The sequence below is a fragment of the Ictalurus punctatus genome, chromosome 12, assembly GCF_001660625.3.
Source record: "Ictalurus punctatus breed USDA103 chromosome 12, Coco_2.0, whole genome shotgun sequence".
Taxonomy (NCBI): domain Eukaryota; kingdom Metazoa; phylum Chordata; class Actinopteri; order Siluriformes; family Ictaluridae; genus Ictalurus; species Ictalurus punctatus.
This window is the reverse complement of record NC_030427.2, coordinates 18,386,211-18,408,986: the sequence shown is the minus strand read 5'-3', so window position 1 is coordinate 18,408,986 and position 22,776 is coordinate 18,386,211. Positions and strand designations below refer to the sequence as shown.

The 22,776-nt window shown below is 40.2% G+C and overlaps 2 protein-coding genes and 1 non-coding gene across 7 annotated transcripts in view; 2 read left to right on the top strand and 1 right to left on the bottom strand.

Moving 5' to 3' along the window:
• The first annotated feature begins 69 nt into the window (after window positions 1-69).
• Window positions 70-10,598, top strand: znf687b (zinc finger protein 687b). 3 transcript variants are annotated; one of them, XM_017481188.3, is made up of 10 exons: window positions 70-184; window positions 1,345-3,649; window positions 3,768-4,069; window positions 4,269-4,453; window positions 4,641-4,817; window positions 5,237-5,399; window positions 5,664-5,966; window positions 6,210-6,322; window positions 7,995-8,097; window positions 8,506-10,598. In XM_017481188.3, the coding sequence occupies exons 2-10, from the start codon at window positions 1,366-1,368 to the stop codon at window positions 9,070-9,072; spliced, it is 4,197 nt and encodes a 1,398-aa protein (XP_017336677.1). In that variant the 5' UTR covers window positions 70-184; window positions 1,345-1,365; the 3' UTR covers window positions 9,073-10,598. The 3 variants fall into 3 exon arrangements, with proteins under 3 accessions (XP_017336677.1, XP_053540195.1, XP_017336679.1); XM_017481190.3 differs by lacking the exon at window positions 70-184 and having other exon boundaries at window positions 1,476-1,611; window positions 1,688-3,649; XM_053684220.1 differs by lacking the exons at window positions 7,995-8,097; window positions 8,506-10,598 and adding an exon at window positions 7,382-7,988.
• Window positions 5,438-5,576, top strand: LOC124628785 (small nucleolar RNA SNORA13). Its single transcript, XR_006983467.1, has one exon. It is a non-coding gene; the product is annotated as a small nucleolar RNA SNORA13 (small nucleolar RNA).
• aqp10b (aquaporin 10b) overlaps window positions 9,868-22,776 on the bottom strand; it is a 23,747-nt gene continuing 10,838 nt past the window's right edge. For 2 of the 3 annotated variants that reach the window (XM_017481197.3, XM_017481196.3), the window contains exons 2-6: window positions 22,439-22,565; window positions 17,872-18,009; window positions 17,625-17,743; window positions 17,109-17,326; window positions 9,868-14,856 (exon numbers count right to left, since the gene is read on the bottom strand). In XM_017481197.3, coding sequence (XP_017336686.1) covers window positions 14,643-14,856; window positions 17,109-17,326; window positions 17,625-17,743; window positions 17,872-18,009; window positions 22,439-22,565 — 816 coding nt within the window. In that variant the 3' untranslated portion in view covers window positions 9,868-14,642. Of the gene's footprint in view, window positions 14,857-16,212; window positions 16,627-17,108; window positions 17,327-17,624; window positions 17,744-17,871; window positions 18,010-22,438; window positions 22,566-22,776 lie in introns of those variants that run through there. The other variant, XM_017481198.3, reaches the window with a different exon arrangement.

Here is a 22,776-nt window from a genome sequence, read left to right as displayed (position 1 = left end):
CAATAGTCATTAGAATCCCAGATGTCAAAATGTAATCCACAAAATGATATTTATCAGCTGCCCGCTGTTGGTTTTTACAAGGCAAAAACTGTGATCTGTCTGGACCTGGCCGTAGCCGACTGATGACGGGGAACTTAAGGCGCTTCAAGTGGAGTGAGGATAGTCGGGAATCTCAGATAATCAGGTAAACAAATGCTTGCTTGTTGGCAGTAAAACGCACGACGAGCACTCTTTTTCTTTGAAAATGAAAGATTTCAGTAACGTCTGTCACGTTTTTATGTTTTGAAATCCACGCAACGACATTTACAGTGAAGAAATGTGTTACATTTTACACCGCAGTGGCCTTCGTTTAAATGACCCTTCGATGGCTCGTGCGGTGGCCAGTCGAGCTTCACGAGCCGTCATGGAGGAGCGCGAGCCTAAAATAAACTGTAGCACCGAGCTAGCTAGCTTAGCTTAGCTAAGCTACGCAGCACTAGGCCAATACATGCTTCAAAATGATTCAGATAACCTTTTAGCTAAAATACTTCATATAGGGATACGCTTTATTCACGGGTTAAATGCATCGTTTTCTAGTGGTTAATAAAGAAGCGTGTTTGTAGACGTCTCGTATCCGCAGTTAGCATATGAACCCGCTAGCAATAAGACCTGCTGGCTAACAAGTGCTCTGTGCTCTTCTGCACAATTGAAAGCGCGGTATGTTACGTGCTTGTACATATTAATCATCACTAGACCACCCCCCCACCCCCGTATATATTATTGTCACTGTTATTTACTCGAAAGCGCAATAGTGTGTACACGAGCTAGATAGCATCCCATATTGCAAATAAAGAATATAAAATGTATAAGCAGCCAGCTAGGCTTTCTCTGGCTAGCTGCCTTGTGTTGACACTCTAGCTAGCTAGCCTGGGTGTTCAAGGTGTATACGTTACATTACAATCATTAGTGTATTTACTAGTTTCAGTAATTGCTAGATGTTATCCAGGAGGCGTTGGAAACGTTTTAAGATCTTGCATTTTATGAATCTGTGATAATGGAAGAATTTTGTGAACAGTCCGTATGCTAACAAAGCCACGGCTCTGACCAGAGCTAGACGTTTGATATCACTGCAAAACCATTTAATAAATACATTATCGCCCTAGAGATTAATAACACGACTATCACTAAATCTTAGAGGAATATATATTGGAGTGAATGAACAGTGTAAATATTATTATTATTATTATTATTATTATTATTTAAATATGAACTTTATGTATCATGTATTTCCATACAATATATGCATTGCCCATTGTTGCTTTGCAGTAACAGTACCTCTAATTTTTTTGTGTCATTGCTCTTTAGATTTGAGTCCACTGTCCTGGCATGGGGGACATGAAGACCCCCGATTTTGATGACTTGTTGGCAGCATTTGATATTCCTGATATCGATGCCAAAGAGGCCATTCAGTCAGCACCAGAAGAGGTGGAGGGGCACCAGGGATCAAGCAGTGGGTCCATCACAAAATCAAGCGAGAGCGGAGTTGGCGGAAGTTCCACCCTCAGAGCCCCCAGCCCGGCCACTGATTCACAGAGCGATCCCTCTATCGTTAGTGTTATTGTAAAGAATCGGGTGCGTAGTGAAGCCTTTGAAGGTGGTGATGTACCAGTGTCGGAACCACTCAACCATAATGGATTTGTGTCCTCAGGTGGGGCAGGTCATCTGTCTCAGTCTCGAAACCAGCCAAATGGGGAGCAGTGGCCTCTGTGTGGCTCCAAAGTGACTCCGGACACCACGGGGTCAGTGCTTGGATGTGCTAACACCTCCAAACAGAGTAGCAACATCTTCAACAAACTAAAGCCTCTGATGGCACAGGGGTCTGGAGATCCTATTGGTAGGGCCAGAAGGATGCAGATGCTGCAGCAACAGCAGCATGCACAGCAGGAAATAGGATTGGAAGGAGCTGACAAGACAAAGAGCGTTGCTGGTCCTGGGGGCACGAGTGGAGTGGCTTCTCCTTTTTTCCCCCCTCCCAAACCATATCTTCCCAATTCTTCCACTGTTCCTTCTTCATCACCTTCATCAGCCTCTCCTTCAGTTGGTTCCCGTGTGTCAGGGGCTGTTGCCTCATCACCACTTGCTACAAGTTTGACAGAACCATTTAATGGCACTGCACGCCACAGTTCATCAGAATTCAGGCGTATGGACTCGGAGGAGGAAGATTCGGATCCAGATTCTGGGGGATCACTGGTCATTCAAGAAAGCCCAGGCTCTCCAACCTCCCCAAAATGTTCACGCAGACTTAAGTCTCCCGCAGATAGTTCAGAGTCCCCATCACTTCCGCGCTCAGCACCCATGTCTTCAGCTGCTTACCCCAAACCAGGTGACATACCATTGGCCTCACCCGCATCCCCTCAGGTGCAGAACTGGCTTTCTTCACCTGTTCAGACAGGAAATGTTAAGAGCCCACCCCCAGAAGAACGAAATCCAGAGCATGTCATTGAGGAACGTGACTCACCTGAAAGTCCAGAGCCTGAGATCCCCAAGGTTTCAGTAACAATGCCTGCAGCTTGTAAAAAGTCTTCCAGCCCAGCACTAATTGCTTCCTCCCCACCTACAGGCCTCCGAGAGCCTAAAGAGGAAGAAGAGGAGATGGAGGTTGCCAAACCGGTCAGTGAGGAGAATGGGGATGCAGCTAATTTAGGTCAGGACAGTGGACAAAAAGAGGAAGAAAAAATGGAGGTGGAAGATGAGAGCATTGCTACCCAGTGCCTCACGATCCCTGATAGCAGCGGAGGCACTGCAGCTGATGGTAACATATCCTCCAGGCCTCTTAAAGTCAGAATAAAGACCATTAAAACCTCCACAGGAAGCATTACTCGAACAGTTACCCGTGTGGCTGGGAAAGGAGCTGCAGGTAAAGGCACAGATGGTGCAAAAGTGCAACCAGAAGGTCAGACAGTCAATGCTAACAAAGCCCAAAGAGCTGAACCCACTGGTCGAATGGTAAAAGGTTCCACCCTGCCTTTGTCCACTTTAGAAGCAAGCAGTGCCATGCTAGCTGCAGCAAGCAAAGCTCAAAACAAAAACTCTGTGTCATCTGACAAGACCAAGGTGTCTGCCACAGCTGTTAGCATTACGAAAGCTGCCAACCTGCCAGTGACACCTACGGTTAGTGGTATTAGCGTGCGTGCCACTTCTGGGAGGCCAACTAACGGAGGAACGCCTAATGTTCACATACCTTGCAAGCCAGCCTCTATTGTCAACAGCACAGGGGCTGTTATTTCCCGCAGCCAGTCAAGCCTGGTCGAAGCCTTCAACAAGATCCTGAACAGCAAGAACCTGCTTCCTAGCTACCGCCCCGATCTCTCTACACCACCACCACCTGAGTGGGGTCTCCCCATGCCTGCAACAGGCTACCGCTGTCTAGAGTGTGGGGACGCCTTTGCTCTGGAGCGCAGTCTGGCACGTCACTATGATAGGCGCTCCCTAAGAATCGAGGTGACCTGTAATCACTGCGCAAAGCGCCTGGCCTTTTTTAATAAGTGCAGTCTGCTGCTGCATGCTCGGGAGCATAAAGAAAGAGGACTAGTTATGCAGTGCTCACACCTGGTCATGAGACCAGTTACTGTGGAGCAAATGATCGGCCAGCAGGACACCACACCTATTGGTATGTAATCTGTTGTTTTCACTATACATGTTACATCCTATGGAACAAACATTATTAATTTTTACAGTTAGTAATATGAAAGCATTCATTTCAAGAATGTTCCATGCTGTACTTCTAGGTATGCTCTCGCCTCCACTTTCTTCTCCATCTTTGTCAACTCCTGCTAACCAATCAGGAACACCCTCGATCCCTTCCACCCCAAGTCCACTAAAAGAATCACCCTCACAAGGCCCGGTTGCTTCCCAAACCAGTCCAGCTCGCCGTGGGCCTCAGAGTCCTCATGTCCTAATGCCTCTTCCCTGCAAGAAGGGTGAAGTTCTTCAGTACAACAATTTCAAATGTCCTGAATGCCAGACTCAGTTTGCAGGCAAGGCTGAGTTAGTTGCCCATTTCCAGCAAATCAGAGCTACCCCTAATTCAGTGAGTAGCAACAGCTTTGATTTATTATTATTATTATTATTATTATTAACGTTATTAACCAACACACAGAAAGCATGTTCCTATGAATTGTTGTACATGGCAGTTGAAATGAGTAATTTTGCTGTTACACAATTTCAGCACAGTTACCTTGCACAATCACTGCTATACAGATCTTTACTGCTCTCTCTTCTTTTCTCAGACCTGTATGCTTTGCTCTCCGCCAATGATGCTACCTAACGGGTGCAGTGTGTCAGCTCACCAGCGAATCCATAAGCACCGGGCTCCGCATGTGTGTCCAGAATGTGGTGGCATTGCCCGTCAAGCCAGTTTTAAAACCCATCTAGAGGAGGCCTGTCTTCATTTTGCCAGACGCATCGGTTACAGGTCTTCGCATTGATCTAAATGTTTACAAGTACAAAAAATGGAAAAATAATTATTTTAGACACTCATGTCATGTCAGTGCCTGACAGACAGGGTGTGTTACAGGGTTGCACTAGAAATTGGTTAGATATTAGAATTTTGAAAATACTTCAGATACCATCACTGAAGGGATTTGTTTCTGTTTTTGTAGATGCTCCAGCTGTCAGGTGGTGTTTGGTGGGCTGAACTCCATCAAATCTCACATTCAGACTGCTCACTGCGAAGTGTTCCACAAGTGTCCACATTGCCCAATGGCCTTCAAATCAGCCCCCAGTGCCCAGGGTCATATCAACACCCAGCACCCCACCCTCAGTGCTGCTCAGGCCAAGTATGTTCTAGATGTTCTCTAAAACCTGCAAAATGATGACCTTTGTCTGAATCTAGAATTAGAGTGTAGTACCTTGCTATAGCTAAAAAAAACAAAACAAAAAAAAGGATCACATATTAATATATTAACATGTACATTAGTATAATCAATAAAAGCCAAGATTGAGCTTTTAAAGCAAACAACAGCTATTGTCGGTGCGTATATTTATTGTTGTATTTTGCAAAACTTTTAATAACCAAGCATTTGTTGCCAGTGTAATTTGGGCTTTGTGATTTTCACACACCATACTAATATAATGTTTATAAACCTTATGTGCTGTATGTATGAATACTGTTTTTGGGAGACTTATTTCAGGTCAGTTATCCCTGTGTACTGTAATCCCTAATTATGTATCATCATTCTGTACTTCCATTCTGTAGGATGATTTACAAGTGTGTGATGTGCGACACAGTCTTTACCCAGAAACCATTGCTGTATATGCATTTTGATACTCACCTGGCCAAGCAGAAAGTGCATGTTTTTAAATGTCCAGACTGCACCAAGTTATATGCTCAGAAGGGTTCTATGATGGAACACATCAAGGTTAGTAGCAATAAAGTGCAATTCTCTTCCTGTCCTCTTGCCTTTTTGTGTTGCCCATTCTTTGCCTTTTTCTTAAAAGAATGTGGTGTCAGTAAAGGCATACAGTAAAGTTTTGGTTTGGCCTTTACCGGGTAATTCCAGTGTTACCTTGCGCAAAGCTCTGTACCAAGCACATATACTAATAATTTGTGAGCTGGCATGTGAATCATGCTCACATCCTTATCTTCATTCGCCTTTGATTGACTCCACTTCTCTCCTATACAGACTGCACATAGAGGCCTGTCAGGCAAATCAGAGGCTCCACCCAGTGCCTCGTCTCCTGTCTCAGCCTCGAATGCAAACGCCACATCGAGAAAGCAAGGACAAGGTGAGGGGGAGGAAGACGAGAAAGAAGAGGAAGGAGAGGAAAGAGAACATGAAGAGGAGGAGGAAGAAGATAATGATGAGGAAGACCAGCCCAGTTCCCCAGATAGTGGGAGTAGCATGGAGTGGAGATGCAGGGAGTGCAAGACACGATACAGAGAGAGAGATGATTACATTGACCACATGAAGAATGAGCATGGCACAGTAAATACACAACCAACATTATTTTACTTTATTCATTCATTCATTCATTTATTTATTTATTCATTACTTTGTATATTTGATTCATAATAAATATATTATAAAATATTTTATTGTTGCTTAAACACCAACTACATGAAAGATTGTATTAGGAGGAAGTCACAATTAGTAACTATAAAAGTAAAATCTACATGTGATTTGAATAAAATATTATGTGTATAAATGTATGGTTCTCTGGTCCTGTAGTCGATAAAGAAATTCCCATGTCGGATGTGTGAGCGTTCCTTCAGCTCGGCCAACAGCCTCCGTCGCCATGTCCGTGTCATTCACGAGGGTGTCAAGAGAGTCTTCCAATGCCAGTGAGTTAACTTGTTTGTTTTTTTTTTTTGTTTTTTTTTTGTTTTTTTTTCTTTTTTCATTTCAGATGAAGGAACTTATGGTGTAATTACAAGCTGGTCACAAACTAATTTAAAGGAGACCTATTTTAAGCCTTTTTACAAAATGTAATAGAAGTCTCAGGTGTCCCCAGAATGTATCTGTGAAGTTTCAGCTCAAAATACCCCATGGATCATTCATTAGGGCAGTGGTGGCGTGGCGGTTCAGAACTGCCAAGCTGCCACTGTTGGGCCCTTGAGCAAGGCCCTTAACCCTCTCTCCTCCAGGGGCACCGTATCATGGCTGACCCTGCGCTCTGACCCCAGCTTCCTGACAGGCTGAGGTATGCAAAGAAAAGAATTTCACTGTACTCTACTGTATATGTGACCAATAAAGAATCATTATCATTATTATACTGTACTGAAAATGACCTTTTTGGGTGGAAGCAAAAACACACTGTTTTCGTGTGTATCTCTTTAAATGTCTCTTGAGCTGCAGCTCCCTGCCCCGTTTCCACAAGAGGGCTGTGGCTTTACAGCTCTGGCTTTGGAGACTATGGCAACAACAACAAGCTCATTCACAAAGCAGTCTGTTGTAAAATGATTCACACAAAACCTACAGTTTTCAAAAAGACAATCACCTTACTATATTGTGCATAATAAAAGTGGGGATATGAATTATACAGACAGTAAGCGTTTTTGGGTTAAAAATAAAAATTACAGCATAGCTCTGGTCTCCATGAATACAATCAGAGACTATGGTAACTTTAGCCGCATTAGTCGTGGACTCATTCAGAAAGGCGATTTACAATCATTCACAAAATATAAAGTGTGAAACTTGCATCTTCTGGATATGAAGCTTGATCATGAACAGTTGGTACTGATCCATTCTTGAGAATCAAGTTTTTAGCAAATCCTGTTTTGTATTGACGCTTGTTCACAAAGCAGTCTGGTGTAAAATGATTCGCACAAACCTATACGAAATTAGCTATTTTTTGGGAACATTTACTTCAAAAATAGAACTTCTCCATTTCTCGTCTTTAGTGACTCTGATGCCGGGAGTACATGAAAACTCTTATGTTCAGCCAAGAACAGAACACTTTCAGCGCTCACGAAGCTGAGACATTCTTCTTACCACTGTAGCTGCTCCAGCATGGAAAACATGGCAGACTTTGTGCAGGTCACTCAGGGGAGGATCTATGCTAATAGACCCCCTGGGCGGGTCTTGTTCCAACGTGATGTCACGTTGGGTAGAAAATGAAAACGACTCATTTTGAGACACTGTTTATGATTTATTGGGAATATAAAAAAAGGAGTGGGTGGATCTTTTACCATTGTAGGGTTGTTGTGTACTTACACTGCTGACACAGATTTATGTTCAAACACCATTTAAAAGTGAATTTTGCATAATAGAGCCCCTTTAAATAACTAAATTGAGCATTGAAGGAAGAATAGACTGTAGCAAATCTGTTAACTTACTACATCTAAAAGTATTCCATTCAGTTCTTTTTGTATAGGCTTCACATTAAAAGACGCAGTTACTATTTGTTGAGGGGGTCAGGTGGATCAAATGTGGTGTCATGGCAAAAACATATGGGAACCTTGATGGTTCAAGAGTCAGATTTTTTTTTGTTGTTGTTTTTTTTTTCCTTCACAGGTACTGTTCGGAGGGCAAACGAACATTCAGCAGTCGTCTGATACTGGAGAAGCACATCCGAGTCAGGCACGGCATCCGAACTAGACAGACAATAGAGAAGCGGGTAAAGAAATACATTTCAGGTTCTCTCAAGTGTAATTATATAATGCACAGCTTCTACAACTCTGGTCTGGTCCAGGAGCTAAATTTAAACCTTTCCTCAGTTCAAATGGGAATAGGCAAAACCCTAAATATTCAGGACACTGTTGGGAATCTATGCAGTAATGCATTGCCACTGTTGTAATTTGAAGTAGATTAGCATTTTCTGATTAGGTGCTTAAGTTTAGAAGTAAATTGCAGCAATCAGCGGTCATTATGCTGCAGCCACCACAGCACTATAACAAAAGCTACAGATACACATTAGTGCACCATTTGTTGTGGCATGTTTTATGTCATATGACCTTGATCTATCTTGGTTTATCATAAGTTGCACATTGCATATGATAATATCTAGAATACTGTGTATTGTCAGAATACCCCAAATACAAGAAAACGCTCAGCACCAGGCGACGGAGCAGGAAGTTCCTCAGAGGTTGACTATGAGGGCGGAGCTTCCTCTGTCGGAGGTGGGGCTGACGTGCCAGATACCGGAGGGGAAGAGACAACAAGCCCGGCCAAACGAACACGTTCATGTGAGAAGGAAGAGGAAGCAGAAGAGGAGGAGGGCGGTTTTCGCTGCGCGCCATGTGGCTTCAGCACACTAGACCGGGGCGAGTTCCAGCAGCACATTCTGAAGCACCGTGACAGCGAGTCAGCATCACTGCAGTGTGTGCAATGCGGAGCCTGCTTCGCCTCGGCTGCCTCGCTAAGCCGTCACCGTTTCATTACACACAAATTAAGGCAGGATCAACAGGACAGCCGCCACACATCACACACACCCAAATCCGGAGAGGAGGAGAAAGGTGATGAGGAGGGTGAGGGGAGCATGAGCTGCAGAGTGTGCGGCCGTCGCTTTGACAAGGCCTCGGACCTAAACACACACTTCCGCACACACGGCATGGCCTTCATCAGTGCACGTAAGACAGATAAGGTTGTGTGAGGAGAGGTACTGAGAACAGTGGGAAGAAAAAACTATGAAAATGCAGTGTAAAAGGAAGGTGAACAGCTCTTTGTCCCATGGGCGGCTCTTTTGACCAATCAAGAGTAGGCAGGTACACTGACTTTGCAGCTTTCGTGCACCCGCATTATATTTTATTCAGTTATATTTGTTCAACACATTTAAAAAGACAGCTGAAAAGTAAATATTGTTAATGCGGTTAATACATGTGATAAAGACACTAATAAAGTCTGGCTCCTTTACAATTTGCAATAAGCAGTCAGTATAATACTTTTTGTCAGAAAAAGGCAGCAAAAGTCTTGGTTGAATCAGTAATATGATTCTGAGCAAGAAATGTGAGGGGGTCACATTTAAAATTCAGAATTTGTATTCCCTACAAGTATATATCAGTGATTTATATAATATATTATATTGGCCAGTCCTTTTATCTGTCAAACCAACATTCACAACCGCACAAACCATTCATTCTAATACATTCTCTTTCATTATTGATTATTAATCCTGAAACTATACACATTCACACAGGGTCACAGAGGTGTTCACCATTTTGAGATCAGTTGTTACAACTGGAGCTGCTCATTTGCAGCACATTTTCTGTTCCAAAAACAGAATTGGAGCTCAAATTCCCAACAGAGCATTAAAAGTTACATAAGGGTGCTAATGAAGCCTTTTTCCTGTTTGTATTTTTAAAAAAAAACAAAAAACACTGAGCTGTAGTAATGATATTGTATCAGCATTGTATTATTGATCTTTATTTATATGAATTGTTCGTACTGATTGTGAGTCTTTTTTTTTTTTTTTTTTTTTTTGCGAGACAAATTGTGAAAGTGAAAACTATGGTTGTTGTCAAAAACCTGAGGATCCTGTGGATATGTCAAGAAAAGAACTCCTAAGGTAGTAAAATATAAGATTTGTAAAGTGCATATGGTTTAATAGTCATATGGTCAATGGTTCAGACATGTTCATCAGACCAAACAGGATCTCACCACAACCACATGATTAAGATGTGTGTAAATGAAGCGTGATTAAAGTTTGCTCTGGTTTTGTTTAGAAAAAGTGAACAAGTTCAGTCTTTTGTATTTGTATTTTCTTTTCCTTAGCTGATTTCAGATACCCATAATGTAAATATATCATTTATGCCTGAAGAGCTGGGTGTTTTTTTTATGAATTTATTGTAATTAAAAAGCAGACGTTGAGTGTAATGGATCGCCGAAACATTTTATTACACAACGATACAGATGTTTTTTTTTTTCTTTTAGTGTAGTCTTTTTCTATCAAAAGTGTCTATGCGTGTTAAAATACCATGTTTCTTAAAAAAGCATTAACAATTATAGTGTGATCTTGTGAGACATCTGAATGTGTGAGTGTCTAAGTTTAGTCCCATATGTCCTTTACATAAAGTTGAATATCCATCATCTGGTGAACTTGCATCTGCCTGCTTCACTGCCATACAGTTTGCATCAGTTCTACTTTATTGTTTCTGAATAAAGTGGCAAATTGTTACAGTATAGCTATTGTCCCTGTTTAATAAGCATTACTTCATAGATGACATGTTACTAATAGACACTGGGTGTTAATACAATGAATACAGGGAATGCCATCAAACTGCTTTATAACATAAATGAACATGATCAATCATGGGCCAAATATAATAGTGTCAAGTCAAATACCATGTGGAAAAAATAAACACCATTTACATTAAACAGCCATAATGTACCCAAGTACCCGTGCTGAATTTGGTTATCTTTCTTGCCCAGGTACCATGTGAGGCCACCTGAGACACTCGGGCGCAGCTAATAGTATTAATAGCTAATAGACCATAGATTAGTCACACAGTCTGTGGCACAAAAAACTTTATCTTAAGGTTTCACAATTTAAGCAGTTTAAAACAGCAGTTTAATGTGTATTATCCTTTTTTTTTATTTACCCATAGTGATATTTTCATATCACTGTTCTTCCTTAGGTTCTCATATAAGTAAAAGCAAATTATCATTATAAGGACAAACCCCAAATAGCTCCCTATTCACTTCATTTGTGCCCTACAGAAGACTTAACGGAATGGAGCTGAACATATCTAGCTGTACGTATTCTCACCCCATAGTGTAGAAAGACATTTGAGATTCAGGTGGCACAGATGCATGACTTTGGGTGTGTTTTTTTATTTGTTTGTTTTTGTTTTGTTTTTTGTCATTGGGTATTGTTAAAAGTTTATATGTTTTAAAGTTTTTGCACGGTTGACGGAGTTCAGATGCATGCTTAGCATAAGCTGGCTCATCAGTTTATTAAAGGTTAAGTTTGGATTGGACTGGATTTGTTTCCATTTTATTATACAAGTCACCACCTGATAACCTCCAGAGAAGCTCCTCCTGCTTTCACAAAGAAGAGTTATATTCTCTTTGAGTTCTTTGGCTCAGTTTACCAATAACTCCCAAATGATTCGCTTCCATTTTTTCTGAACCAGAACAAGTTTGGATCTTTTGACCAGGGGTTACTCTTCATTATCTAACTATGGCTGAAATTGTTTTATGAAATCTCAGTCTACCTTCTGATTAACAAAATAGCATTACATTGCAATGTGTTTTATAAAATATATTCAAATAAGTATGGCGGCATATACTGTTGCCACCTCACAGCTTCCATCATGAGCTTGCGTTACTGTCTGTGTGGAGTTTAATATGTTGTTCCTGGGTTTTCCCTGGGTTCTCCAGTTTCCACCTCCCTAAAACATGCTAAATACCATTGTTATACAGTCATTGGTTTGCTGCGACTTTCTCACTGAGTTTCTGCTGGATTGGCATCTGTTTCAAATGACAAGAAACCCTGGTTAACTGCAGTGTTAATCACCTGGATAATATGTCATGAGGAAGTGACCCACATTTGGACTCACTGTAATGATGTTCAGAGATGACTGCAGCACTCATGCCACTGGGAGGTGCAACATTAACCTGTATGTAATGTCCGCCTATAGGCTATGGTGATGATAACCTCCACTCAGAGTCTATTTAGACCCCTTGTTACAGATGTACAATTGGTCTGAGGATCAATTGGCCACTATCCAGTTTAAATAGTACCATATGGAGTGCACTGGGCATGGCAGAGCATGGTCTGCAGGTTTGTGGGTTTCATGGATTGCTGCAAGGTCATTTGTTTGATTAACAAAGTTGGGTAACGTTACATTTGTCAGAAACCCCAAGTTTAACCACAAGATAATTTCAGGGTCACTGAGTTCAGCAAAAAATTTATTCAGTTAAAAATGCCCTTAAGGATACTTCTGGAAGAGTTTATTTTTACAGAACATACTGACTAACACACACAAACATTTATTTACATTTAACCCAGCCCCAGTCCACTGTCTTTTACTTCATATGCAAGGCTTAATGGAACAGTAAAACATTTGACCCCTGGGGCTTAGGAGGGCTGATAGAGAAGCGGAATTCACTTTACATAGGAAAGGGTTTCGAATGCTTCAGCTGTTGACTTGTGCAGGTCTGGTTGTCCTGGACTTTTCCATCAAATGCTGATATGCACACACAAATTACTTAAAGGCTATAGATAAACCCTATGGAGCAAAATACTCTTATACAGTCATGGGAAAAAGAAAGGACATGCTCCTTCTAGTCTGTTTTGATTTATCAGGGCCTAAATAACAATTGCATTTCCGTTTCACTGGAAAGAGTTTCGCTGTTGACTTGCATAAATCTGTTTTTCCTGGACTTTTCATAAAGTGCTGACATGTGGTATTTAAAGGCTACACAGTGCTGTGAAAAAGTATTTGCCCTCATCCTGATTTATTCTGTTTTTGTGTATATGTCATACTAAACAGTTTTAGATCTTCACACAAAATAAAACATAAAACAAAGGCAACCTGTGTAACACAAAATACGGTTTTTAATTTTTTTTTTTTATTTTATTGATGCAAAAAAAATCCAACACCTATCACCCATGTGAAAAACTAATTACCCCCTTAAACTTAAAAGCTTTTTGTGCCACCTTTAGCAGCAATAACTGCAACAAAATGCTTCCAATAACTGGAGAGCAGTCTTTCACTTATTTCTAGGACTAGGACTTATTCCTATGCTTTGGATCATTGTGTTGCTGCATAATCCAGTTGCGCTTGAGTTTCAATTTACAGACTGAAGACCGGATATTCCCCTTTAGGATTTTCTGGTACAGAGCAGAATTCATGTTTCCCTCAATTATTGCAAGTTGCCCATGCCCTGAAGCAGCAAAGCATCCCCACACCATCACACTTCCACCACCATGCTTGACCGTAGGTATGATGTTCTTTTTGTGGAATTCTGTGTTAGGTTTACACCAGATGTAAAAAGACCCCTGTCATCCAAAGAGTTCCACTTGCAACTCATCAATCCACAGAACATTCTCCCAAAAGGTTTGAGATGAGTCTTAATGTTCTTCTGGGTTAGCAGTGGTTTTCACCTCGCCACTCTTCTATAGATGCGATTTTTGCCCAGTGTCTTTCTGATAGTGGAGAAATGAACAGTGACCTATATTCCCTAGGACACTAGGGTGACCAAACAGCATTTCAGTCCTTTGTCCGGCAACTTGAGATGATGTCACGCATTTTGATTGGAAATAAAAAGTTTGAACATCACTAAGTATGGAAGTGGGTGTGTCTATAAAGCCTCTGTGTCTAAAAAATAAAACCGCTGAAAAGTAAAAGATGAAGAATAAAGCACCTTTTGAGTTGTTTCAAGCCTGCCTCTGACTTCCTCATTTCATACCCGATTATGGGAAAGTGTTACACTAAGGTTTTTGTTAATTTTATTTCTCATGTTTCTAGGATAATATTTCAGTATGTTATACACTGAAATAGACAGAAAACATCAGTTGCATCGCTGATGAAGCAACCGTCCCCAGGGGATGTTGGCCAGATCTGACATTCATCCAATGGATGTGAAGAAAGTATTGAAGCGTGTCCTCAAAGGAGTATGGTGTCTCTGCAGTGCAAAAAAGGAGTTTTCTGTATGTCTGGTTTCGGCCTGCCATGGCAAATTTCGCTACAACACATTATTCATGCATTTATAGTTAAATCTAATGTTGTGGAAAGATGATGAAAATCTGAAGACTTTTGCAGAAAACAGCTTTACCTCTGACTACTACAAACCTCCTTGATAAATAAAATCTCCATATAGAAAGCTTCACCATATCAACAAAAATTTTTATTTCTTAGACTATGTTTAGATTTTGTCTGCTATACAAGTGCTTGTGTATTAGCTTTTACTATTGAAACAATAACATATCAATATCAGTGTACTAATATAAAGCTGTGATATGCCTTGCAGCAAAAAGTACTATCAGAGCTGTGCGTCTATAGAAATTTACTCAACACTTTGTTGATTAAATTTCTTTCACTTTTTTTTTTAGCTTTATAGTCAGAGAATTACTGTTTCACAGTTAGCTACCCATTTTTGAAGAAAATCAATGGGACAGTTACTTCAGTAGTGGTTATTTGGGTCTCTAGATATGTAAGTATGGATTTGTATAAAAGACTTATAAGCAGTGTTTCCCACTATATAGGGATGAAAGGAACATCATGTGGTTTGCTCCTGCATCACTTTGATCTGATTGGGTTTTTCAGACTCTTTCTGTGACACTTCCAGCTCCAGGTTATGCAGGTTGTCGATTGTCTTGGTGACTTCTTGTTCAGGATGGTGAACACCAATCAGCAGCTCATAAATCAAAGAACCGACGAGGCCACCTACACAAGTGGCCACCAGAGGGATCCACCACCACCCAGCTCCAGCTCTGTCACAGAAAAAAAGCCCCACTTAAGTTTTTATAATGGACCCCCCACCTCCTTTTTTTAATGGACCAAAACTAATTGGACAAACTAACATCGTGATAAATTAAATTAAATACATGGTTGCGAATCCTTTGCAGTCAATGACTACCTAAACTGTGGAACCTATGGACATCACCAGATGCCCAGTTTCTTCCATAGAGATGCTTTGCCAGGCCATTACGGCACCTGCCTTCAGTTCCTGCCCACTCCATAAGATAAGGTGGTATGCTTCAGATCATGAGCAGTTCCTTCTCCTCTCCAAAATCTTTTCTTCCAATCATTTTGATAGTTGATCTTTATCTCATCTGTTCATAGGATGTTGTTCCAGAACAGTATGGGCTTTTTAAAAAAAAAAAAAAAAAAAAAAAAAAAAGATGATTCTGGCAAACTCTAAGCTCATCTTCATGGTTTTAAAGCTTACCATGGTTTACAGCTTGTTGTAAACTTTTTGTATTTACTCTGATGAAGGCTTTTCTTAATTTTTTACTTTGACACAGATATGCCTACCTCCTGGGGGATGTTCTTGTTCTGGCTGACAGTTGTGAAGTGGTTTTTCATCACCAGGTAAAGAATTCTTCTGTCATCCACCACAGGCCTTCTTCAAGGCCTTTTGATGTTCCTGAGCTCCAGTACATTCTTTTGTTTTAAGAATGTACCAAATAGTTGATTTGGCCACATGTAATATTTTTGCTATCTCTCTAATGGGTTTGTTTTATTTTTTCAGCCTAATGATGGCCTCCTTCACTGGCAGTCACACCTCTTTGGACTTCATTTTGAGAGTTACAGCAAGAGTTTCAGAGTCCAACTGCAAATGCCAGACCTGAAATCAAATTTAGCCCTTTTATCTGCTTTCTTGTAAGAGAAATAATCAGGGAATAACACACACCTGGTCATGGAACAGCTGGGCAGCCAATTGTCCAATTACTTTTGATCCCATAAAAAGGGCAGGATCACATATCAAAAGTGCTCTAATTCCTACATTGTTCACCCATTTTAGACGTAAATACACTCAGATTAAAGCTGAATGTCTGCACTTTGAGGTCATACACATTATTTAGTTTCAAATCCAATATATTGCAGAAAAGCAATATCCAATATAGCAATATTTTCCCCTATTTCCTTTTCAAAATATCAGAAAAAAACTATACAACATTCCTGGATAAGCCTGTGAATAAATGAGAGAGAAAGCTGATAGTAGTCATATACAGTAAACCAGGGGTTCCCAAACTTTTCCAGGGCAAGGCCCCCTAAATGGCATTAACATTTGACCGAGACCCCCCTTTAGCAAGATGTCTTTAAAACACATTAAAAATACAGACTTCTGAATATATCCTCCTTTTTTATTATTAATAATTACATCTTACATCTTTACATTACATTATATTAGGAATTGATTGTGTGTGTGTGTGTGTGTGTGGTTGTCTAAGAGTGAGAATTTATTTTTCACACCAAACTGTTGAGGCCCCACGGGCACCCCCTGGCGGCCCCCACTTTTAAAACCACCGCAGAAGACTACTAATAGCCAGTAGCCATTGAGGCAGGACAATTCCTTTGGCACAGCATTTATGGTTGCCATCTTTCAGCACACAGTACCAAGTGTCTGGCTCAGAACATGTTAAGACATCTGCTAGCTGATCAGCACATCTCCTGAGCACCTGAGTACTTGGCATGGAGCCTGGTATATTGTCACGGTCAGCAGCCTTCCATGGGGTCTCTCTGAATGAATCGCTGTTCTGTGCATCAAAAAAAAGCATAGAAATAGTTCAGTGCATCTGGGAGGGCTTCTTTAATGATGCACTGCTGAGGGCTGCCATGTAGTCTGATCTATAGACAGGATTCTGTATTTTCAGCACCACTGCAATCATTCATAGCTTCACAGGTCAGCATGTACGGTGATGGTCTTGAAGGAAACTACAGCCAACGCAAAGTCCCGTTAAAATTCAAAGAGTTATCTAATGTAGTAGCTTCCTTGAACTTGATCAACTCTGTGTGCTCAAAAAAGTCCTGCTCAAATGGCCCCCTTCAGACCAGGTGGTCACCTGTTTCAGAACCAGTTTGGTACAACCAATTTAAGCAGTTAAAACTGTATTAAAACACAGGCCCTATTTGTTTTTGCATCTTGTGATCTGGAGCAGAACAAAATTGTGGATGTCAGAGGAGTCATGAAGATTTGAACACTTGGTGGAATAAGAGTGTATTTGCGTGGCAGACTGACCTGAACACCTCATCGCCCCAGCCGGCAATATAGCTGAAGATGCGAGGGCCAATGTCTCGTGCCGGGTTGAGAGCATAACCACTGTTTGAACCCATAGAGACACCAATTACCATAACCACTGCTCCCACCAGCACAGGTTCTAGACCAGGAGGGGCAGGAAAGTTATGGCTGTCACCCAGAGCCAGAATACACACCATCAGGGCCGCTGTGCCAATCACCTGAGAAGCATACGTAGTGTCAAACACTCTGATTTTGTATGAAATTCTGTATTCTGGTTATATAGGAAGTAAAGACTGGTAAGACTTACTGATGGATTTACACTATAAGTGAAATGGTTCAATGGCATATTTAAGGAATTAGTCACGTTAGTTATGTTGATTACAATATAAGTAATAATGCCAACTCTTCAAGAACATGGCTTGAAAGAATAATATAAATGATAATATTGACAATTATATTACACAGATCTACTGTATCAGAATTGTGATTTGAAGGAAATATTTCAGTTCAAGTCACCTGGTCTACTACTCCTCCCCATACACTCAGGTATTCTGCAGGGTAAGTGGAGAATATTCCTGCTGTGGCAGTGGGGCCACTCACTGTAAGGTCCCCACTACTGTAATGGATTATGGCATCTGGACACAGAAGCAGACACACACACACACACACACACACACACACACAACATGACGTGCCATCACCACACCTTTTAACCTTAGTTCAAAGATAGTCCCTAAAGCAACTGTAAGCCTTTTCCTCTTACCAAAATACTGCAAAGCAACAGTGGCTGCAGCTAGAAAGGCACCAAACACCTGTGAAAGGATGTAGAAGGGCAGCCGTGTCCAGGGGAACCTGCCCAAGAAACATAGGCTGAGAGACACGGCGGGGTTCAGGTGAGCTCCTAAGGCAGAGAAAAGAAGACCAAACAGAATGACCATGTGTCATGTGTACGATGTTCTTTTTGTTGAAATGTGTGTTTGGTTTATGCCAGATGTAGGGGAACCCCTGTCTTCCAAACAACTGATCAGTCCACAGAACATTCTCCCAAAAGGTTTGAGGATCGTTAAGGTGTGTTTTGGTCAAATTCTGTCGAGCCTTAATGTTCTTCTGGGTTAGCAGTGGTTTTCACCTCGCCACAATTAAATGGATGGAGTCATGTGGAGTCACAGTGGAGTCACAGTGGAGTCATGAACAGTGACCTTTATTGATGGAAGAGAGGCCTGTAGGTCCTTTGATGTTGTCCTTGGGTCTTTTGTGACTTCCTGAATGAGTATTTGCTGTGCTCTTGGAGGAATTTTGGAAGGTCGGACACTTCTGGGAAGGTTCACTATTGTGCTGAGTTTTCAGGTTCTTTGGAGTCCCAGAGCCTTTGAAATAGCTTTGTAACTCTTCCGAGACTGATGTATTCCAATCACCTTCTTTCTCATCAGTTCTGGAATTTATTTTAACTTTGGCATAGTGTGTTACTGGGTAAGACAGACATGTTCACAAGTCCCTGAGGTGGAATCCAAGTCAAGTCTCAAATCTTTGTTCTACTTTTAGAAATAGTGCTTTCATTTTATCATCCACTGTGAGGGCTTTGGAAGGCGATAAGTTGTGGCGCTCAGAAACAATGATCACTCAGAACTAAATTTTTAAGTAATTTTATTGGAAATTCTGTTTGAAGCAATCTTACAGAATGACTAGCTTGATTACTCTCCCTTCAAAGTGCCCTTCAGAGTTAGGGTGACCAGATGCAAACAGACCAAATGTGGGACATGTAGTAAGTTTGTGTGTGAGACAATGTGGGACATATTCCCACAAAGGCCTACCATTTTGATGTCCATCTAAAGCAGTGGTGTCCAATCTTATCCTCAAAGGGCCGGTGTTGGTGCAGGTTTTCATTCCAACCAAGCAGGAGTCACACCTGATTCCACCTGTTTGATCAGTTGATCTTGGCTTTCAGTAAACTCAGTTGTGGCTTCTGCTTGTTTGGAATGAAAACCTGTACCCACACCTGCCCTTTGCGGATAAGATTGGACACCCCTGATCTAAAGGAATAAGAAACATGTACACTCAGCCCATTTATATTTATTTATATTTATGTTTTTGGTATCAAACAACGCACAAAGAGAAACATTACTGCATAAAAAATGTAGGACAAAAAGGATTTCTATGGCTCGACCTCACGTGCCCAGTTTGAGTGAAAGCTGACAATCCTTTCATGACACGCTTCAATACTTCCTTTACAGCCATTGGATGAATGTCAGATCTGGCCACCGCCCCCTGATGATTGCTTCGTCGGCGATGCAACTGATGTTTTCTGTCTATTTCAGTGTATAACAAACAACTTAAAAAGCGCTTTGTTCTTTGTCTCTTACTTTCACTCTCCAGTGGTTTTATTTTATAGACACGCACGCTTCAACTCTTAGTCTGTCCACACTTTTTATTTCCAATCGAAATGCGATGCATCATCTCAAGTTGCAGCATGCGGGACATAGGGAATGAATGAATGAGGAATTAATAGAAAAATCTGGTGCTTGATGCTGTCATGTGGAGTAGTAAAGAGAGAATGTAATCAGGAATGCCAAACCAAAATGACGTGTTTTTCACGAGTCTCTGTCTTCAAGTCCAATCAAGTCTCGAGTCAGTTGTTCACGAGTCATTCTCAAGTCATTTTTTGTGACTTAACTGCGACTCTAGTCGAGTCGCAGATTTGAGTTTCCAGCACTGGGGTAAGACCTTTTAACCAACTTCATGGTGTTGAAAAAGTTCTATTTAAGTGTTGAGGTAAAACATCACATGAGCTTCATCAAGTCTGCTTGCTTTTACATCAGTGAGGAAATAATCATTGATTAATTTAGTGAGTTATATTCTTTTGGTGAGATTTCCCATATTGTTATTAGGTTAATCAAACATTATAAAACGTTGTCCACTGTTATCAGTACAGAGAGTGTAACACTCTTCTTTGTTTTGATGATGATGATGTGATAGCGCAGGAGAGTCGCAGACAATTCAACAGCTCGTATCTGATTGCAAACTGAATTGATTAGACTCATGCACATTTTGCTAAACGGTGATGCAAAGATTTAATAAAAACATTTTTTCCACAATTAGTTACTGCATAAGGAAAGTTTTTTTTTTTTTTTTTTTTTTTTTTTTTACAAAAATCATCATATATTCTGTTACTGGGATATAAAATAGTTGTATTACTACAAGGATTTTGGTCAAGTTTCCCCTAAAACATCTGTTGGAGGCACTGGATGCTAGGTCAGAATGTGCTAGTATTTAATAATGCTCAAACAAAAGAAAAAAGTTTGTGTTAGTGGTTCTCATAATCGAGGAGTCTGTGAAGCAGGGTTATTTATTTTATTACAGTGGTGGAATTCACAAACCAGAATTATCATAGATATTATATTTATTATTGAATTCTTATAGTTTTTAGTCTGTTTGACTGGTCACTTATGTGCTGAATTAAATGGATTTAATGGATTCTAACCTTAACTAACTGAAAAACAGGTAAGTCAACTCTGACCTAATGTGTTCTATCAGTAGAAAGTTCATGAATGAAATGCTCTAATAAATACACTGAATTTTATCGTAAAGTCTAATATTTGTTGTTCATACAAATATGAGTCTAATAAGTCTGATATTTGTAGTTGTAGTGTCTCATTACAAATAGACTGCATCACAACGATCTTATGAAAATGTGTTGCAGTTGAAAATGGCACGAGGGGCACTGGCCCCAGCTGAAATCTGATTGGTCCCTGAAATGCCCCTGTCCTGTCAGTCATCGCTGATGTACGTCGGAGCACTCCATTGGCTGAGTCTGTTCGTTTGAAATTCAATTCGCGTAACCATTTCTTTCTACTGCAGTTCATTTTTGCCATTCTAGTCCATTTAAGTTTCAATAGTAAGTACCTAATCAACACTTTAACTAAAGTCTCAATGGAATTTAGTGTTGCCGTCATTTAACTTCTCTTTGTCTAATGTTAGGAAGCTAGTTAGCTACAACAACACACTTGTTAGTTTATTAGCTAGTTACCTAGGCTAAGCAATATTGGATGGTAGCTAGCTGGCTAATTAGATAGGTTTCACACATTAGTTCATAGTTGCACAGTTCAGGGCAGTAAAATATAGCGACTGACACATAAAACCTATAATGTTTGGTCATGCCTCACAGCCACAGTCATTAACTGTTGTAAATAAAACTAATCCTTTTAGTTTAGTAAATCTAATACTAAACAGTTTTAGTTAGTCTTACTTTATTACTGATACTTTCAACAAGTGTGATTATTATGGATATGCATTAATAGTAATGCTGTGGTATACTGCAGGTACAAAATAGGAGTAAAACTAATTTTATTTGTTAAGGAACCACAGGGCCCAGATCTGTGCCCACTATCTTTCCCTAATGTGTAATGGCCCACAGCATGGGGGCCCAATGGGCCCCAAAGCCCAGGTGGCAAGTCATTTCTAATTAAACAGGCATGCTGTATTTAACATAACAGATAAAATAAAATGCACAGGATATTTAAAATGATATTCACAGAACAGATGTATAGCGATTTCTACAGTGACATTCTGTACATAATACAGCATGAAGTGCATTTTAAATTAAATTTACATGTAAATAGAACAGCCTTTATTTATGAAATATGATGCTGTACTATTAAAAAGAAACATCCCTACCATATAAGTTTCCATTAAAAGCCACCTGATTTAATTGTAGATTTTACAGTTTTCTTTTAAGAGTACTGAAAACCAGTATGCATTTCTGCTGTATTTTTAATGGTAAATTTTTTACCATAAATTTAACAGGATTTTTTTTACACTGTCTTTTTATAGCTTCCTATATTAACACAACTAATTTAATGGACTGTCATATAGTCAGATAGTCAGTATGATTGGAAACAGTGATGGAACATCTTTTTTTCTCTTCCAAGCCAAATGGCATGTGCGTGTAGGGCAATCCATCTGCTTATTTACTTATAGGCAAGTAAAAATCGTTTTAGCAAACATTTGGAAACATGCACCTATCACCAAATGTGTGTATCTTAAAACATGGTGATTGATTTGACATGAATTTGTTTGTGTATTTTCCGAGCTACCTAGTTTCCAAAGGAGAGTGAGGAAGCTAAGGGGGGAAAAAACAAGGTGCATCAGGAAGGAAGCATCAGCCATCTGTTAGAGACCTTCAAATTCCAATGAAGAGCAATCAAATCTTACAGCCCTTCTGCCATCAAGAAGGAGGGAAGGAAGATTGGCATGAAGTTTGGAAGGAAGTTTTATCCGTGGTTGATAAACTCTCCTGGAACATTTAATCATAAACATGAGTGGGAGGTGCTTACCTGATACTCCTTTGGAAACATAGACTCCAAATGTAGTGCCCAAAGCAAATCCAAGATTGATTGAGAGGTATTCTCCTTTGCTGTTTTCTGAAGTTGTGACCTGAGCGACTGAGCCACAGCCAAACAGCTACAGTTAGAGGACATGGGTGATTTAGTGAGAAAGTAGAATAATACTGAAACAATTTTCAGTAACAATATGAATCTTTTTGCTTGCTTCAATGTTTCTTATAAAGTATAAAAATATGAAATAAAATATTTTTTAAAAATACTTGTTTTATAAAATAATGAAAAAATATATAGATTACTGAGTAACAAAGAAAAATAAAAATCTAAATCTG